This window comes from Helicoverpa armigera, chromosome 24 (assembly GCF_030705265.1).
Source record: "Helicoverpa armigera isolate CAAS_96S chromosome 24, ASM3070526v1, whole genome shotgun sequence".
NCBI lineage: Eukaryota > Metazoa > Arthropoda > Insecta > Lepidoptera > Noctuidae > Helicoverpa > Helicoverpa armigera.
Window position 1 is genome coordinate 6,786,259 of NC_087143.1, and position 15,501 is coordinate 6,801,759.

The 15,501-nt window shown below is 34.3% G+C and overlaps 1 protein-coding gene across 1 annotated transcript in view; it reads left to right on the top strand.

Annotated features, from left to right (window-relative positions):
- Window positions 1-15,501, top strand: part of LOC110371181 (cell adhesion molecule Dscam2) — a 120,921-nt gene that overhangs the window by 84,598 nt on the left and 20,822 nt on the right. The window contains 2 exon segments of the mRNA XM_064041208.1: window positions 2,054-2,121; window positions 13,077-13,122. Coding sequence (XP_063897278.1) covers window positions 2,054-2,121; window positions 13,077-13,122 — 114 coding nt within the window.

Consider the following 15,501-nt stretch of genomic DNA (forward strand, 5'->3'; position numbering starts at 1 on the left):
CACTATTTTAAAAGGAAAGAGTTCCCCGAGACGTGGGGGAAACCGCAGGAAAATGGCTAGTTGTACAGTATGTAGTATAATAAACAGGTTTATTTTTTGTTCGTTTTTCTTAATAAGTTCGAAACTACTGAACTGAAATTTGAAATGTTTTTCTATAATTTTTCATTTCATTTTAATGACGTTTGTTAGTCATCCTTTCCTTTAAATACGGCTAAAACTGATTAAGATTTTAGATGAGGAGATATCTGAAACATAGGTTTTTTGTTCCCGAGTGCGTAATATTTTAATTAATTAAGTAGCAAATGAAATATTTTGCACTGACCCAATTTAGATTTAATAACAAAAACAAATACGTTATTGCAGTCAAAGTTGACTTTACAAAAGTTAAAAAAGCAGAAATTTTCCACAACAATATAGGACTTAACCTAAATTATGAACTAGGTAAAATGTTTGCAAACACAACACAGTTATTACAACATAATTTAAATGAATACTCAATTAAGTTAAAGTTTGCATAAACTTTATTGCGTTTTAGTAATTTAAGCTATAAAATTAAACTAAATTGGCGTCCATTTTGACCGTTATATTTTAAATAGTTAGCGGTCAATTTATTCATATAGGTAACTATGTACAAACGTCAGCAGGTCAATATACCCGAATCTGTTAAATTTTATCAATCGAACATTTACTTTCCACTATTGTGATAAGGTTAAAAATCTATTATTTGATAGGTTGCTGTACCTACCTACTTTTCAGGCATAAGTAGATAACTGTGATATTTTCCATAATAATAATAGGCGTGACTTTACATTTTTTTTAAGGAAAGCGTAATGTGAGAATACTCGCATACTACAGACCGACAGTTGACTCTAAGGTTGTCAATTTTTCTGCTTTGAAAACCTTGATTCCAATCAAAGTTTTCAGTCCGTTTGACGCCGGCTAAATACCGATCTTTATTTATCTTTTATTTCATACTGATTTATGAGCCTACACAAACTATCGGCCGACTAAAAGTTTGCAGACTGCAGGTAATCTAAAGCAATTGATATCAGGTATCGATATTTAACAATCCGTTCATACAACATCGGATAGCAATCACTTCAAAAATACAACGAAAAATATGATCCAATTACAATAAAATTCATTTTCATAAAACGGCAAACATTTGATTATAACAGTTTCATAAAAATAATTATTTTATCTCGAACAAAATTCACTAACTATTAAACTCATTGAATTGTCATTTTACTGTCAGCAAATCGTGGAAAACCATAAATATATTTGTATCAAAATCTATGAACATTTTCAGTGGAAAACAATAGCTATTAACGGTTGTTTGCAATATTCAATCTATTCGTTGTTTTGGTTACTAGAGATTACTAGAGATATGATTTTGACACTACATACTTGTATGGGGCTTATGTCAAAATTCTATCTCTTGTATTTGATATTGGTACCTGCCGTTAGTCTATCGATGGTCCGGTTCCGATTTAACAGAACTTTTTAAATGCAAAATATGTGTGATTTATTTGTACAGATATAAATCAAATGTTATCTTTGTATATAGTTGACAGTTTTATGTGAACAAGTGGTTTAACTAGATATTCTCGGATTATATAAATCCGCAGTGTGACGTAGAGCATCGTTTATTTGTTCTACTAAATAATGGTCATTCGCTCTTTTGGCTTAAAATGCTCTTCAATATGTCATAAAAAATACCTAAACATAAAAATAGACATTTCTTAGGCGCTTCGCACATTTAGCAACTTTTGATGAGACAACTATCAACTTTCAACATTTCCAGTTGTAGCAATAGTACTCTGTGTGTAAAACACCCTTATCACCTGGAATTACTGAAAACATGCCGCTTAACCCAAACCTAAATACCTAGAACGTTTTAATCCTGCCTACCTGCCAAGTGCATACCAACCCTTACAAACCAACTTAATCTGCTATAATTCTAGCTACAAATGGTATTAACATAACTACATACACACAGCTTAATTAGTCATCAATTGTAATTCATATCTAATTAACAAACCATTGTTCCCAGTGATGCGACATCGTGGTCCCTGGCTCGCGGGATTAGCGCTGACACCCCGGACTATCCCGGGAATTATGGTGAGTAATGAACGGAGTTATTAATGCCACTCCCGGGATAGAGATGTCCCGGAGTGGCGATTAGCAAGAAAAGTGTTGCGTAGTAATTATTTTTGTGTTGTTCTGTTTTTCAATTTTGGTCGGTTTGTTTTGGAGTGAATGAAGTCCCAATGGACAGTTAATTTTTGTCTGAACATGCGGTATATAAACGTTTAGTGTTTTAGGATATTAAAGTTTCATCACAATATAAATATTTCATCATCAAAGTATTTTATTGACTAGCAGTTTTCCCGCAGTTTCACACTCGTCCCGTGGGAAGTACTACCCTTGTCGGGGTAAAACATAGTCTATATTATTTGGGATGTAAGTGTAGCTTTCTGATAGTGAAATAATCTTTCAAATCGGTTCAACAACATATTTTATCTCGGTACTGTACGCGAGTGAAAACGTGGGAAAATTACTCTTCTTCCTCCGAGCCTTTTTACCCGACTGCCAAAGAAGGAGGGTAATGTTTTTCGAGTGTATGTAAGTATGTAAGTATGTATGTATGTCTGTTCCTTTGTGACCTCCTGTAGCCTAAACGGCTTGATGGATTTTGATGTATGAGGTATCGTTAGATTTGTCTTGATTACGGGAGTGTCATAGGATACATTTTATCCTAAAAGTCCCACGGGATATTTTTTCTAAATTTCCCTTTAAAAAAATATGTATGCGGTATCATTAGATTCATTTCAATCACGGGAGTAATTAATATAGGATACGTTTTTTCTCAAAATTCCCACGGGAACATGTTAATTCTGCGTCAACGCAAAGCAACTCATGCGTTAGCAAGCAAAAAGCGATTCTTTTGGCGATACAATCACGTCGTCTTGATCAAATGCATGAACGTCGTCTTGATCGTCTTGAACGTCGCATTGGCGGTAAATTTATGTTGCGGAGTAACATCACTCGTAATCTAAAGCCAAATGTCGTCGAAATAATTTAAAATGGTACTTACATATACATAGTCTTCTACATCTACAACATTTTCGTTAAATAAAACAGCTAAAAGTTATAAATAAAAGAATTATTATTAAAAACAAAATACCCGACTGCACACTAAAAAGAGTAAAACAAGCCCCACAATAATATTGATCAATACAACTTTACTGAATATAATTTATAAATATTGATGGAAAGCATCGCAGGCGGGGACCACCTTGACCGCCACCAACGAAAATTCTGCTAAATGGTGCACAACCGAAATGACTATAAATAAGGCTCTGTTGGTCCCCGCCTGCGATGCTTTCCATCAATATTTATAAATTATATTCAGTAAAGTTGTATAGATCAATATTATTGTGGGGCTTGTTTTACTCTTTTTTTAGTGTGCAGTCGGGTATTTTGTTTTTTTCCAATCATGTTGGGGTCGGCTTCCAGTCTAACCGGATTCAGCTGAGTACCAGTGCTTTACAAGAAGCGACTGCCTATCTGACCTCCTTAACCCAGTTACCCGGGCAACCCAATACCCCTTGGTTAGACTGGTGTCAGACTTACTGGCTTCTGACTACCCGTAACGACTGCCAAGGATGTTCAATGACAGCCGGGACCTACAGTTTAACGTGCCATCCGAAACACAGTGGATCTGTGGGAAAATTACTAGTAATCAATAATTTAACAAGGCAGTTTCAAATATCCATTTCTAAAATCTTTACTTGAAAATCCATAAAAATAAAATCTGCTATCTTAACAACTTTCGCGTAAGATCCTTCGGAAACCATAAGCTTGAATTTACTGCACCTTCAAATATTTACGAGTATTTTATCTAAGTTCATAACCAATAGAAGTGAGAAGTATCTTTCTTAAGTCTTTTGAGTTTAATCAGCATATTAGAGGTATTATTACAACATAAGCGGTTTATTATACACAACTTAGGTACATAAAGGTTTTACCTAATGGATGGCGTATGTATAAGAAATAGTCATAGATGTACATATAACACTAATTTATTTAATAATTGTGTCAGTGAAAAACCAAACTCAATGTGAAATATATAAAAAAAAATAACAAACATATCAAAAACATTACTCAATTATACAGGTACATAGTTTTTTTGCACCAAGTTACATAGAATTTTCACATTTATGTTGAAAAGTGGATAAAAACATAATGGCCCGCAGATGTAAAACTAGGATTCAGTACTTATAGTCGAGCGAAATCCCAGTGCAGAACTAGTAACTTAACTACTGAAAAAATCATTAAATTCAAAGAAGAAAGTTCACACAAAAATATAAAACTCTCAAGTTTCATTGACCCAAATGAGCTAAACGTATTCAAAGTGCAATTTGTTCGTACACTGCTATCAGAAGTTCGGGAGCAGTTTGCCCGTATTTCGCTATCGGACATTAATTCCTAATTATCATGGAGAACAAAATCATTAGCAGAGATGTCATAACTAACATTTTTTTTAACTATTTTATCCAATAGTCCAAACTGTAACTGGGTTGAGGAGGTCAGACAGGCAGTTGCTTCTTGTAAAATATAGGTACTCAACTCAGCTGCATTCGGTGAGACTGGAAGCCGACACCAACATAGTTGGGAAAAGGCTCGGGAGATGATGATGATTTTTATAATCCAAGCAATATTTGTACGTCTCACCATAAACAAAACATAACTGTACATATTTTTACGATCGGCGTATTTTATATTAACGATTTTTTTTTAATTTTGACTTTGGAAAATCTCCTAAGAAAGTAACGCGCCAAAATGTGAGTGTTCGGGGAATGAGGAAGATTTCTGTCTCTGACCCTTACACGCCAACCCGAACCCGCCCATTTTTTATAATACTAAAAAATGTCTCAAAGATCGCCTCAATAGTTTAATAATGACCGATTATTTTTGTTATTACTTGACCTACAAGAAAGCCCTCGACCTACCTACCTGGTATCTCCGCTATATTTCCTCCCTCCGTGTATCGGACATTAATTCGTAATTACACTGGCTTGCAAAAATATCGGGCGGTCATTATTGGTGTTGATTACAATTTTATTGATGGTAGAAATGAAGCAGATATTAAATGGACTAGATTGCTACTGGCTATTTTTAGCTCGACATTCTTTTGTTTGTGTGTTTGTGATTTTTTTTTGCAAATATACCTACATAGTTTGTTTACGTCAACATTAAGAAGAAAAGCATGTCTTATTATTTTTAACAGGATAAACAGAGATATGCCTGTATTTTTCCTATTTTAAAAGCACATTCTACCTCCCTAACGAGACTCTACAGTCTACAGGACATTTAACTAGACTCATGTCGAATAAAAACTGAGAATTTTTTTTTTTTAATAAAAAAAACTTTTATTACCCATTTTTATTCAGCAATCAGAATTAAAATATAGTTTAGTACTACAAAGTATGTACTGCTTTAAAATGTAAATACACCAGAGCAAAAATACACAATATCTATACACACAAATAACCATAGTATAATAATATATTAGACACAAGTAGACAAACATTTACCGAGCTAGTTACGTTTGGTTAAGTTCGGGAGCGGCCGCTCGGTAGTTCGTGCCATCGAACATTATATGTGCAGTTGCTTGCAAGAAAATAGACCACATATTTTTAGTTCTTTTTTGTGTTTTTTGGGTTTTAATAAAAATATTTGTGTATATTAGTAAATATTAGTTTATTACAACTGTGACTGATTTTCTAGCTAACTATTATGTCAAAGTCAAATCATTTTATTTCATTTAGGTCTCTAGAAGTCTCTGTCCTTCCGTCCGTCCGTCCGTCTGTCACCAGGCTGTATCTCATGATCCATGATAGTGAGAGAGCTGAAATTTTCACCGATGATGTATTTTTGTTGCCGCTTTAACTAAAAATACTGTAAACTAGAATTTTTTTGTCCGTTTTATAAATAATGGTGTGGAACCCTTCGTGCGCGATTCCGACTCGCACTTGGCCGGTTTTAAAGGTATTTTTTATCATTTTTCTTTTATATCTGCCAGAAAGCAAGCAGTGTTTCCATGTACCAATTATTTGTAGGCACAAGATATATTTCAGCGATTTCTCTGGAAGCCTATTTTCATTGTTAATTGTGGTTACATAATTAATTATCAGACTGCTTTTATCTTACTTTTCCCTAAAGGAAAAGCTGGTTTCTTGTTTACATTGAATAAAAGAACTTTAGTAGGAATACAATAATAAATTCTTTGTTAAGAAGTATATTGCTGAATGAAGCTTCTTCCTATTTAATTATTAAAAATTATCAAAGTATAACGGAAAGAAATTCTTTTAAACTAATGTGTAAAATTTCATTTTTAAACCCGTTCAAATATGAAATAAAATATGTATAAAGATCAAAAAGAAAAAGTAAAAAAAACTTGTTTAATAAGTGAAATGTCAGGAAGTAAGTTCTTGTATCAAATAAAGCCGTTTTTTTTTTCTATTTCAATATTACATCTCGTTGTTACTAATTTCGAATGTTCATATTTATCCCACCTACTTCATTTACAGGGTAAAATATAATTAATTAACAATAATTTATGTTACATAAAAAAAAAAACGCTTGCTTTACTGACAAACATTATTTAAATAATAATACCTACATAATTTTCACTGTGAAATGCTTTGTTCTCTTCAACGTTATTAAAATTATTAACTTATGTATTGTTACATGGAAAACCAATTAACAGCAGGTTTCTTTGTGATGTCAATACATATAAATATATATACATTCATATATTTAAAGTCCATTAAAGGCCTTTATTCATGTCTGTCTATCTGTTAATTTGCTTACTAAAGATATAATTTTGACATTTTAGAAAAAGAACAAATAAGTAGAATATATAGGTGTATTTATTGCACCTACTTTTTTGGTAGAATGTCATTAAGTGAAAATTGTCAAACACACCCACTAGGTTCTTTCCTTGTTATTTGCACCTATATTGTATGTATATTGCACTTTTATTTGCGCCTAGAATGTATGTTGTATTCCAGTGTATTTATGTTTCAAATTAATAACCGTAGTCGGTGCACTATCGCAAATAGTGTATCGCTAGTTAAAGTTTGGAAACAATTCGCTGGCCAGTTTCGAGCTACCAAATATTCAGTTTGTACACTTGCTTTCAAGGAAATTGGGATAGAAATTAAGTGCTTGGCTTTTATTTAAGAGCCCAATATAAATAGTAAAAGCGTATTTTTGCGTTTTTGCGCATGATTTTTCGATTCGTTATGTAAAATTATTTGTATTTTAAATTAGTTTGTAGAAAAATTGGTGTGATACAAATAAACAAACAACTGACGTTTAAAAAACAGTAAGTAAAATGTACAAATTCCAATAAAAACTAAATTATTTAAAAGTGCAATTTAGCCAAGCATTTTTAACATAATATTATGATAATATATGTAGCAAAATACAAGATACTTAAACAAAATTATGTAACACAAAGCGATACAGCATATAAAATAACTTGGTAATAATTTACGGGCGATAGAAATTTCAACATTCAACTGTTGTAAATCAACCCTTAATGGTTACTCGGAGACAATAAATATTAAAATAATATATTGTAGTTAAGCTATAAATTGAGAGAACTCTCTTAGTTTTGTGTTTATGTGTGAAATTTTAGGAGTTTAAGTGTATATGGCTAAAAAGTTTGTTCGCTTACCTCGCGTATTTTATAAATTGGTGATCACGTTACAACTGATATGACGTATGTTTTGGTCATCATAAAATTTGTACCTTACAGATTAAAAATCTGTAATTTTAGCAACTTGGTTTAAATTACTCAATCAATTAAGAAAATAATTAATATCAATTTTAGAATGGACACCTTTCCACTTATTTTCAATCGCCATAGGGATATCTTTATTTCTATTTCGAACCCTGAAACTTCAATATAAAAAATACATTGCTATTTAGGTTGTGATCAATTAGGTATACGGTAATCCTTACAAGATAATACTATGATTTAAAAAGAGTATTAAAATTATTATTAAAAACACATAACACATAACAAAAATAATTCATCAACTGACCAAATTAACTTGCACGGCAGTGTAACAAACTTATCCAGTCCGCCTACTTTTGCGGGGTAGATTGTCCGGAAACACTTCACAGTGAGCGAGTTCGCGATTTCCCCCCACTTTCCCCACTTTTTTTGTTCTTAATTAATTGATTCACACGGGTATAGTCGGTTCTAATTGATGCATGGATCGCTCTGAATCAAATTGGATTTTTGCCGTTGAATCATTCGAATTGTCTGGAGTTTGTCTGATTGGGTGATTATTGAAATGGGGGGGGCTGGAAAGTGGCTCTGTTGGGACTGTTGATAGTAAAATATATAGTGGTAACTTTTGAAATTCTTAGATTATTTAAGTTTTAATATTTTTTTACGAAATCAATCAGACTAAGATTACTACTTTTCACATTTAACATGGCCACTAGATTTCATATATTTGCATATTTGCGTAAGTTTTATTATGTACTAGCCGTTTTTCTGCAGTTTCACCCGCGTCCCGTGGGAACTACTACCTGGATAATATACTAAGGGTTAAAATATAGCCTTTTTACTCGGGAAGACTATACTTTTCAACTGTGAAAGAATTTTTAAATCGGTTCAGTAGTTTCCAAGCCTTAACGGTACAAACAAAAAAAAACTCTTAAGTAGGTACATTAGGTACAATAGATGAGCCCAAAAGAATCCTTTTACGAAACGTTAAGCTACACACTAGCAAAAATTAACTTTCTGTAGAAGCTCGCATTGCTAAGCCGATATGATATGGGGATAAACGTTTGGTCCTGAAAAAACGTCTTTTAGTATCTGCAAAAAAAAGGTTCGATCGTAAATTAATCTTTCATTTGTTACAATGCTTTATCGGATGTGGAACTTCTAAGTAGTATCCCGAATTCCGGATTAAGTGCATAGTTTATTACGACAGGCTTACTTTATGGGATACTAACCTTTTCTCACAGTTTCAAATATCTCTACAATCCTACGTTTTAAGATGTGTTTACTTTGACGACCATGGCGTAATGGTCTCAATGACGATCGGCGATATTTTGTGTGATATTATGAGAGTTTTGTAGACTGGGTGTGTACATATAAATAAATATAGGTAAATAAATAAATATACTGTGTAGTTTATTGGTGAGAGGAGGCCGCAGCCTAGCAGTGGGACGATAAAAAGGCATCCATAGCACAAGTTAATAAAAAAGCATTCATTCAAAGTAGGCTAAAAAACAGCACTTTTCAAAAGTCTAAATTAAACGAGACAGATCCCAAAAACGCCCACTTTTTATCACTTTCTATGAAGAAGAAGTGACACAACAAACTCTCTAGCAACACATGTCTGAAAGTATTATAATGACTGCGCCTGATCTCTTTCCGGTCGTGTCGGATTGCCGTCGCATCGGGTTATGAGAGTGAAGGAATAGGGTGTGCACCTGTGTCTGCGCAAATGCTCGTGCACTATAATAAGAACACTATAATGAGAACAGCCGCCGTGGCCGAAATCGGCCGTGGACGCCATTATTAAGGACTGCGCTTCCTGACAGGGATTTCAAGCTATGTTGTAGGTATATAAGTCAGACAATAGTCAGCTGTCCTGTGTCCCTTAGGTACATATTTACACAAACATTAAAATAATGTGCATATAAGGAGTTACTGTCAAAAGCTTCAGACAAACAGGTGTGATGTTCTATGTAAATTTCATAATAAAATTGTATGGACCGACTCAGTCTATGAGATTGTCAGGTACAGTCGGGTACAGTTAGTTGCAAACTCTGCGTGAATGGGGACAATGCATGCGAAACTTTTGTGCGCGACTGTCTGCGAGTGACGGTAAGAGTTATTGCTCAGTGTTGGGTTGGATGACATTATTTTACATACTGGTGATATTATAAACTATGTGTGTATGTATGGTTGTTTGTGTAAGAATGACGAAAAAAACTTTTTACAAAAAAATAAAACCGACTTCAATAATATTCCTAAAACTTCACCTAAGTCTGACAAGTAGGTACTATGTGCTGAAAAGATATGTATTTTTTTGAAATAGGCCTACGAACGCTATTTTGAAACCTCAAGCTAGTTGCACGGTTCCAAAGAGTGGGTCTCATGGAGAAGAACCGACAAGAAACTTGATAAACAATATTTTCAAAAACGTGAGACAATAGCGCACAAACATACATACACACAGACAGACTGAGAACTTCCTGTTTTTGAAGTCGGTTAATAATATAGTCTACCTACTTTTTATTCCCATCCGGGACGAGGATCCCTCGGGAGACGGGTGAAACCGCGGGAGTAAGTGTGTTTGTAAATTGAATAGTTATAACTATCGGGTGTACACTTGAGAAAAAGGGAAATGGGTCAGTTTATAAAGTCTTGGCGTAGTAACTATTATATAATCTGTGGTCTTGGCATCACTTAAATTGTGAATATAGGTTTGTATTTTTTTTGCGAAATAGTTTGTAAGTGATACCGTTCAATAGATAAACCGAGTCTAAAGACTGTAAAATCAACCTTTTATGGAAGTATGTTTTTAAACTTTTAGAAATGTTACCAGCATTTATTTACTACCCTAGATCAGTACTAACATTTTGACCTAAAAATGGATTGCCTAGGTACAAGAGTCCAACAAGTAAAACAGAATTCGCTAACATTCCAGTATTATTCGAACACAAATATCATGAAAACCGACGGTAGATCCACTCAGTCAAAAAAACTGCACAACTTTGGGCCAGAGCGACTTCAAAAACAATTTCATGGAAAAATAAAAAACCCTTCAAAAAATCCAGTTTTTTCAGCAACAGAGAAAATAAAAATAAAAAAAAATCTGCTCAAAAAAACTCCGACTAAAAGCGAATTTGAAAATATTTAATCCCCACTTATTAAGGCGCCGAACAATTCGCTTCGAACTTCAGCGAAACGCTACGACGAAACTTTTTTCACAAATTTTTGTTTTACTTACTGTTGCTGCCTTATTGCTATGTACATAGAGTCTAAATTGGCGTAGTTATTAACAAAGTTTAGTATGGATTAGTGGTCCGGAAGCGGGAAACTTTAACGGGAGGAAATAGTGTTGTGGACAGGAGAATCGAAAATTTGATTTAGTCGAATAATTTATATCGCTGGATTGTGATATATTTTGGCATGTTTATGACTTGCGAAATTGTATAAAAGGGAATACAATATTGTAACATCCAATATTAAATATTTTCAAATCTATGGTCACTATTCTTATATTCAACTTCCTACATACATAATGTTGAAGAAACTATCTGTTTTACTTGCGGATGGTAACTTTTGACGTTTATTATATTAAAACCTATTATGTTACCAATGCAACTTTTCTAAGTTTGTATGTACTTTCTAAGTATATCTTAGACACCATTGACTGTGTTTCGGATGGCACGTTAAACTGTAGGTCCCGGCTGTCAGTGAACATCCTTGGCAGTCGTTACGGGTAGTCAGAAGCCAGAAAGTCTGACACCAGTCTAACCAAGGGGTATCGGGTTGCCCGGGTTACTGGGTTGAGGAGGTCAGATAGGCAGTCGCTTCTTGTAAAGCACTGGTACTCAGCTGAATCCGGTTAGACTGGAAGCCGACCCCAACGTGATTGGGAAAAGGCTCGGAGGATGATATGTTAAAAACGCATCGATACAATTGCATCGTGGTATTTAAGTATATCTTTATTTTCTTGATTATAGGCATCTGTTTTACTACTACTTATTTTTTTAAAAACTTAAATAATTTCAGTACACAACTCACAAGCAGAAAATTGTACCAACTTCCCGTTAGTACAGTTTTTTACCGTTCCACTTTATCTTCAAAGTTAAAACAAACTAAAATCGAACGAACACCGACAAAAAATCGACTAACTCGACTAAAAATTATTCGAGTGATTCGATCACATCACTAGCTGCAACCGCAGGCAACGGAAAGTTTGTAGTGCATCGGGAGTTAGTTCACTAGTGGGTACTTTTAAACTAAACCGTTTGGAAATTGCAGGATCCTAGTTTTACCCTTTTTCATTTATTTTTTACTTTAAACTTGGTTACGGCGGTTTATGATGTGGACTTTGCGTTGAAAAGATATCTTGGCTCGAGCTATTTTTATGTCGTAGGCAAGCTTGAGTACTTTTTTTTTATTACACGTCTGACTGATTAAAATTAAATTAATTTTGATCTCCGTACTTACTTACTACTTGTACTTAGTACTTACTTACTACTTTTAATATTCATTATTTATTATGTCCCGACATTAGTTATCATTTGCCTAGCCTTTTCCCAACTCTATTGGGGACGGTTTAAAGTATTACCCGGGTGAGTGTGTTGATCAGACAGGCATTCGCTCCATGGAAAACACTGGTACTTAGATGCATCCGATTACACTGAAAGCAGATCCCTTTGGGAAAAGGCTAGGCAGGTAGTTGATGTATATTTTAAACCTACGTTACTTTTATATACCGCAAAAAGATTCAAAAATTTTAAACCATTTTTCCTATCACTTGAACAAATTAAAATTCTAGTCGAAAGAGTAACTTATCTATTCAAACTAACTTACATCGAGGGAGCAATGAAAAGTTTAAAGTTCTGTGCAAGTCGATCCTTTACTATGAATAGCCGTATGGTCTCCCTGGAGCTTAACCAATATGATTTTCAAAAATGGTTTTCGAAAAGGTAGGTATATTTTTTGTAAAGTGGATTATTTTAAAAATTGTTATTATTTATTCTTATCAAATAATTTTGGCTTTGTTTTGAAATTGTCTACTAATCACGTTGAGCGTCCCATCCGTGACTGAAGTCCCGAGTCCCAGGTTTGATACCTGGATTGGACAAAAATCGCTTTGTGAGTTTTATAAACTTTCACAAAGCGGTGTAACACACCTGTGCTTGAGTGATTTTGGGTGCAATACTCGCCAATTTTGGTGTTGTAGTAATTTGTTGAAAGCTGTAAAATCCAGGATTAAAAATATATTTTTTGTTTTCAGGTATGGGGGAAATTGAACGAGTGGAACAGAATATTCACAAGTCAAAGTAAGCCTTTTTCTTTATACACTATTTATAATTATGGCATATTCATAAATATTACATTAAGAAATACTGAAAAATGACTACGTAATTGCTCGAATTTTAAAGTCCACATTTTCCGCGAGGACCTCAAAATCACAATATGCACACTGTAAAATAACACTACACCTACTTATCATAAAGTCCAAAATTGCCTACCCACTCTAAACAATACTTCAAAAGGCCGATGCACTGCGACAAACCTAGGTAATATAATATTCAAAAACTTTTCCATATTTCCACTACAAATAGAACATGTTGTACTAACATTCATTTCAATGTTCCTGAAACTATTATTTGCGTTTCATTCAGTTATTACACGAACAAGTAACAAAGTGTACTCATCAAAATTTTGCATCGTAACTTAAACACATCAGTGAGAGTTAGAGTACTGTTCGCTGTTGGTCTAGGATTGTGTAGACGGGACACTATTTTGTTTGTATTGAACAATTTATTTGTGTTTGACTGCCATAGAATAAAATAAAGCGCTGTTCTGTTTATGTAGGCTTCATCAGTGTTGCGCATTGGGCGTTGTACAATTTCCACAATTTTTTTTTTTTTTCAAGTGTCCTTACTCAAAATCCAAGTACGCGCTAGGAATCTGGCTGACATAAAATGAAATTAAGTTATTTTTTAGACCTTTAATATATCACATTATATATCACAGAAGCTCATAGTTTCATCTCTGAAGACGAAATGAAACATACTCCTTTTTAGATCTACAATTTTATGAACTTAAATGTAATATAATTTTTAATTGATAACCATACCTACTTACAATTTACCAGATTTAAATAAAAAAATAACTATACCAACCCGCAATGTAATCGCCAGCAACATATCCATCGCCACACAGTTGCTACCAAGTGTCCCGTCCGCACATACCATGTTAGTAGTGCAACTGCTCCACTGAAGTCTACATTACTATGCATTGGCACGACCACCCATATCAATATGAACTGAACGCCGTATATTAGAAAGATATTTCTATTGGAATTATATTTTGTCGTTGCAGCTTCTATATTTATTTAGCTTTGTTGTTTTGTAATATTGTGGTGGCTGGGATAAATATTTGTTTTGTTTTGTCTTTGGTATATTTGGTTTTGTGTGGAGAATTTTGATTTGTTCATTATTTTAGGTTGGTAGTATGAACATCATTAATGCTATGATTTTTATTTATGACTGTTTATCTTTAGAGTTATTCAAACTGTCGATATCTGACTAGCCTCAGTGTTAGAGCCTCTGATGTGGAATTCTAACGACGCTGTAGCATCTGCAGCTGCTGAGTAGCATCCAGTACACTTAATTTACCTTCCGAGGCCTTGTAAATCTACTAACTTCCAGGCTCCGGGCTGCTTCCAGCTCTAGAAGTAAGACAAATCAGGAAATGAAATGAAATCGTTTATTTTGCAAGATGGACATTACATCACTTTTACACGTCATATTAAGAACGCTGGGGTCGGCATTTCCTACTGACTGATCCCTGAGAAGAAACGCCGAAATAAACTCAAGGGTCATAGTTTTTTTTTAAAGTCTGAAACTGAAAAAAAATGTACTTATAGTGTTCGAATATCAAATCAGAAACTCCTAAATATAGAATTTTCAGCAACCGCTCTTACCCCAACATTAAAAATTACCCCCGTTCACCGTTCAAGTCGTAGGAGATGAACCAGATACACGCAATTCCCCACATTTTATTTTTGTTGGATTTAGAGCTGATTTCACCGGCGATACGTAATCGAATGTCAGTTAAACTTGGTGAACGGTTGACAGTCGATTTATTCCCGTCCCTGCGTTTACTGTGAAAAATACCTGACTGATTAATATGGGGTGACTATGAGGCTTCTTTGGATAGATAGAAAGGAGACTAAAGAAAGGATGGATTGTGTGAATATTGAGGTATCTGAGGAAGGATATATATTGATCCTGGCCAATTTCGGCCACAGCGACTTGGATCTGCGCTTAATTTTGAGAGCTTCGCTGGTGTGCTCTCCAGTGACTGACAAAGCCAATTTTTGCAGTGAATGTGGACTGACATTAGTAGACATAAGTCAGCACTCCTCCGATATATATGTATTGGATGGCCGCGGGTGGTCGGGCCTTCAGTTCATCTCGCCTAGCGTCGAGCAGTTCTCTCCGCCGGCTCTCAAACCGGAAGGATAGAAGAGTATGGAAGTATAAAACTGTCTTATGTACTCCCGTTATGTACTCTCGCCTGTACTCCTCTTATGTACTGTATTAAGTACTCTCTTATGTACTCCTCTTATGTATCTACTCCATTATGTACCTACTCCTCTTAGGTACTCCCCTTATATATTCCCTTATGTACTCTCTTCTGTAATTCTC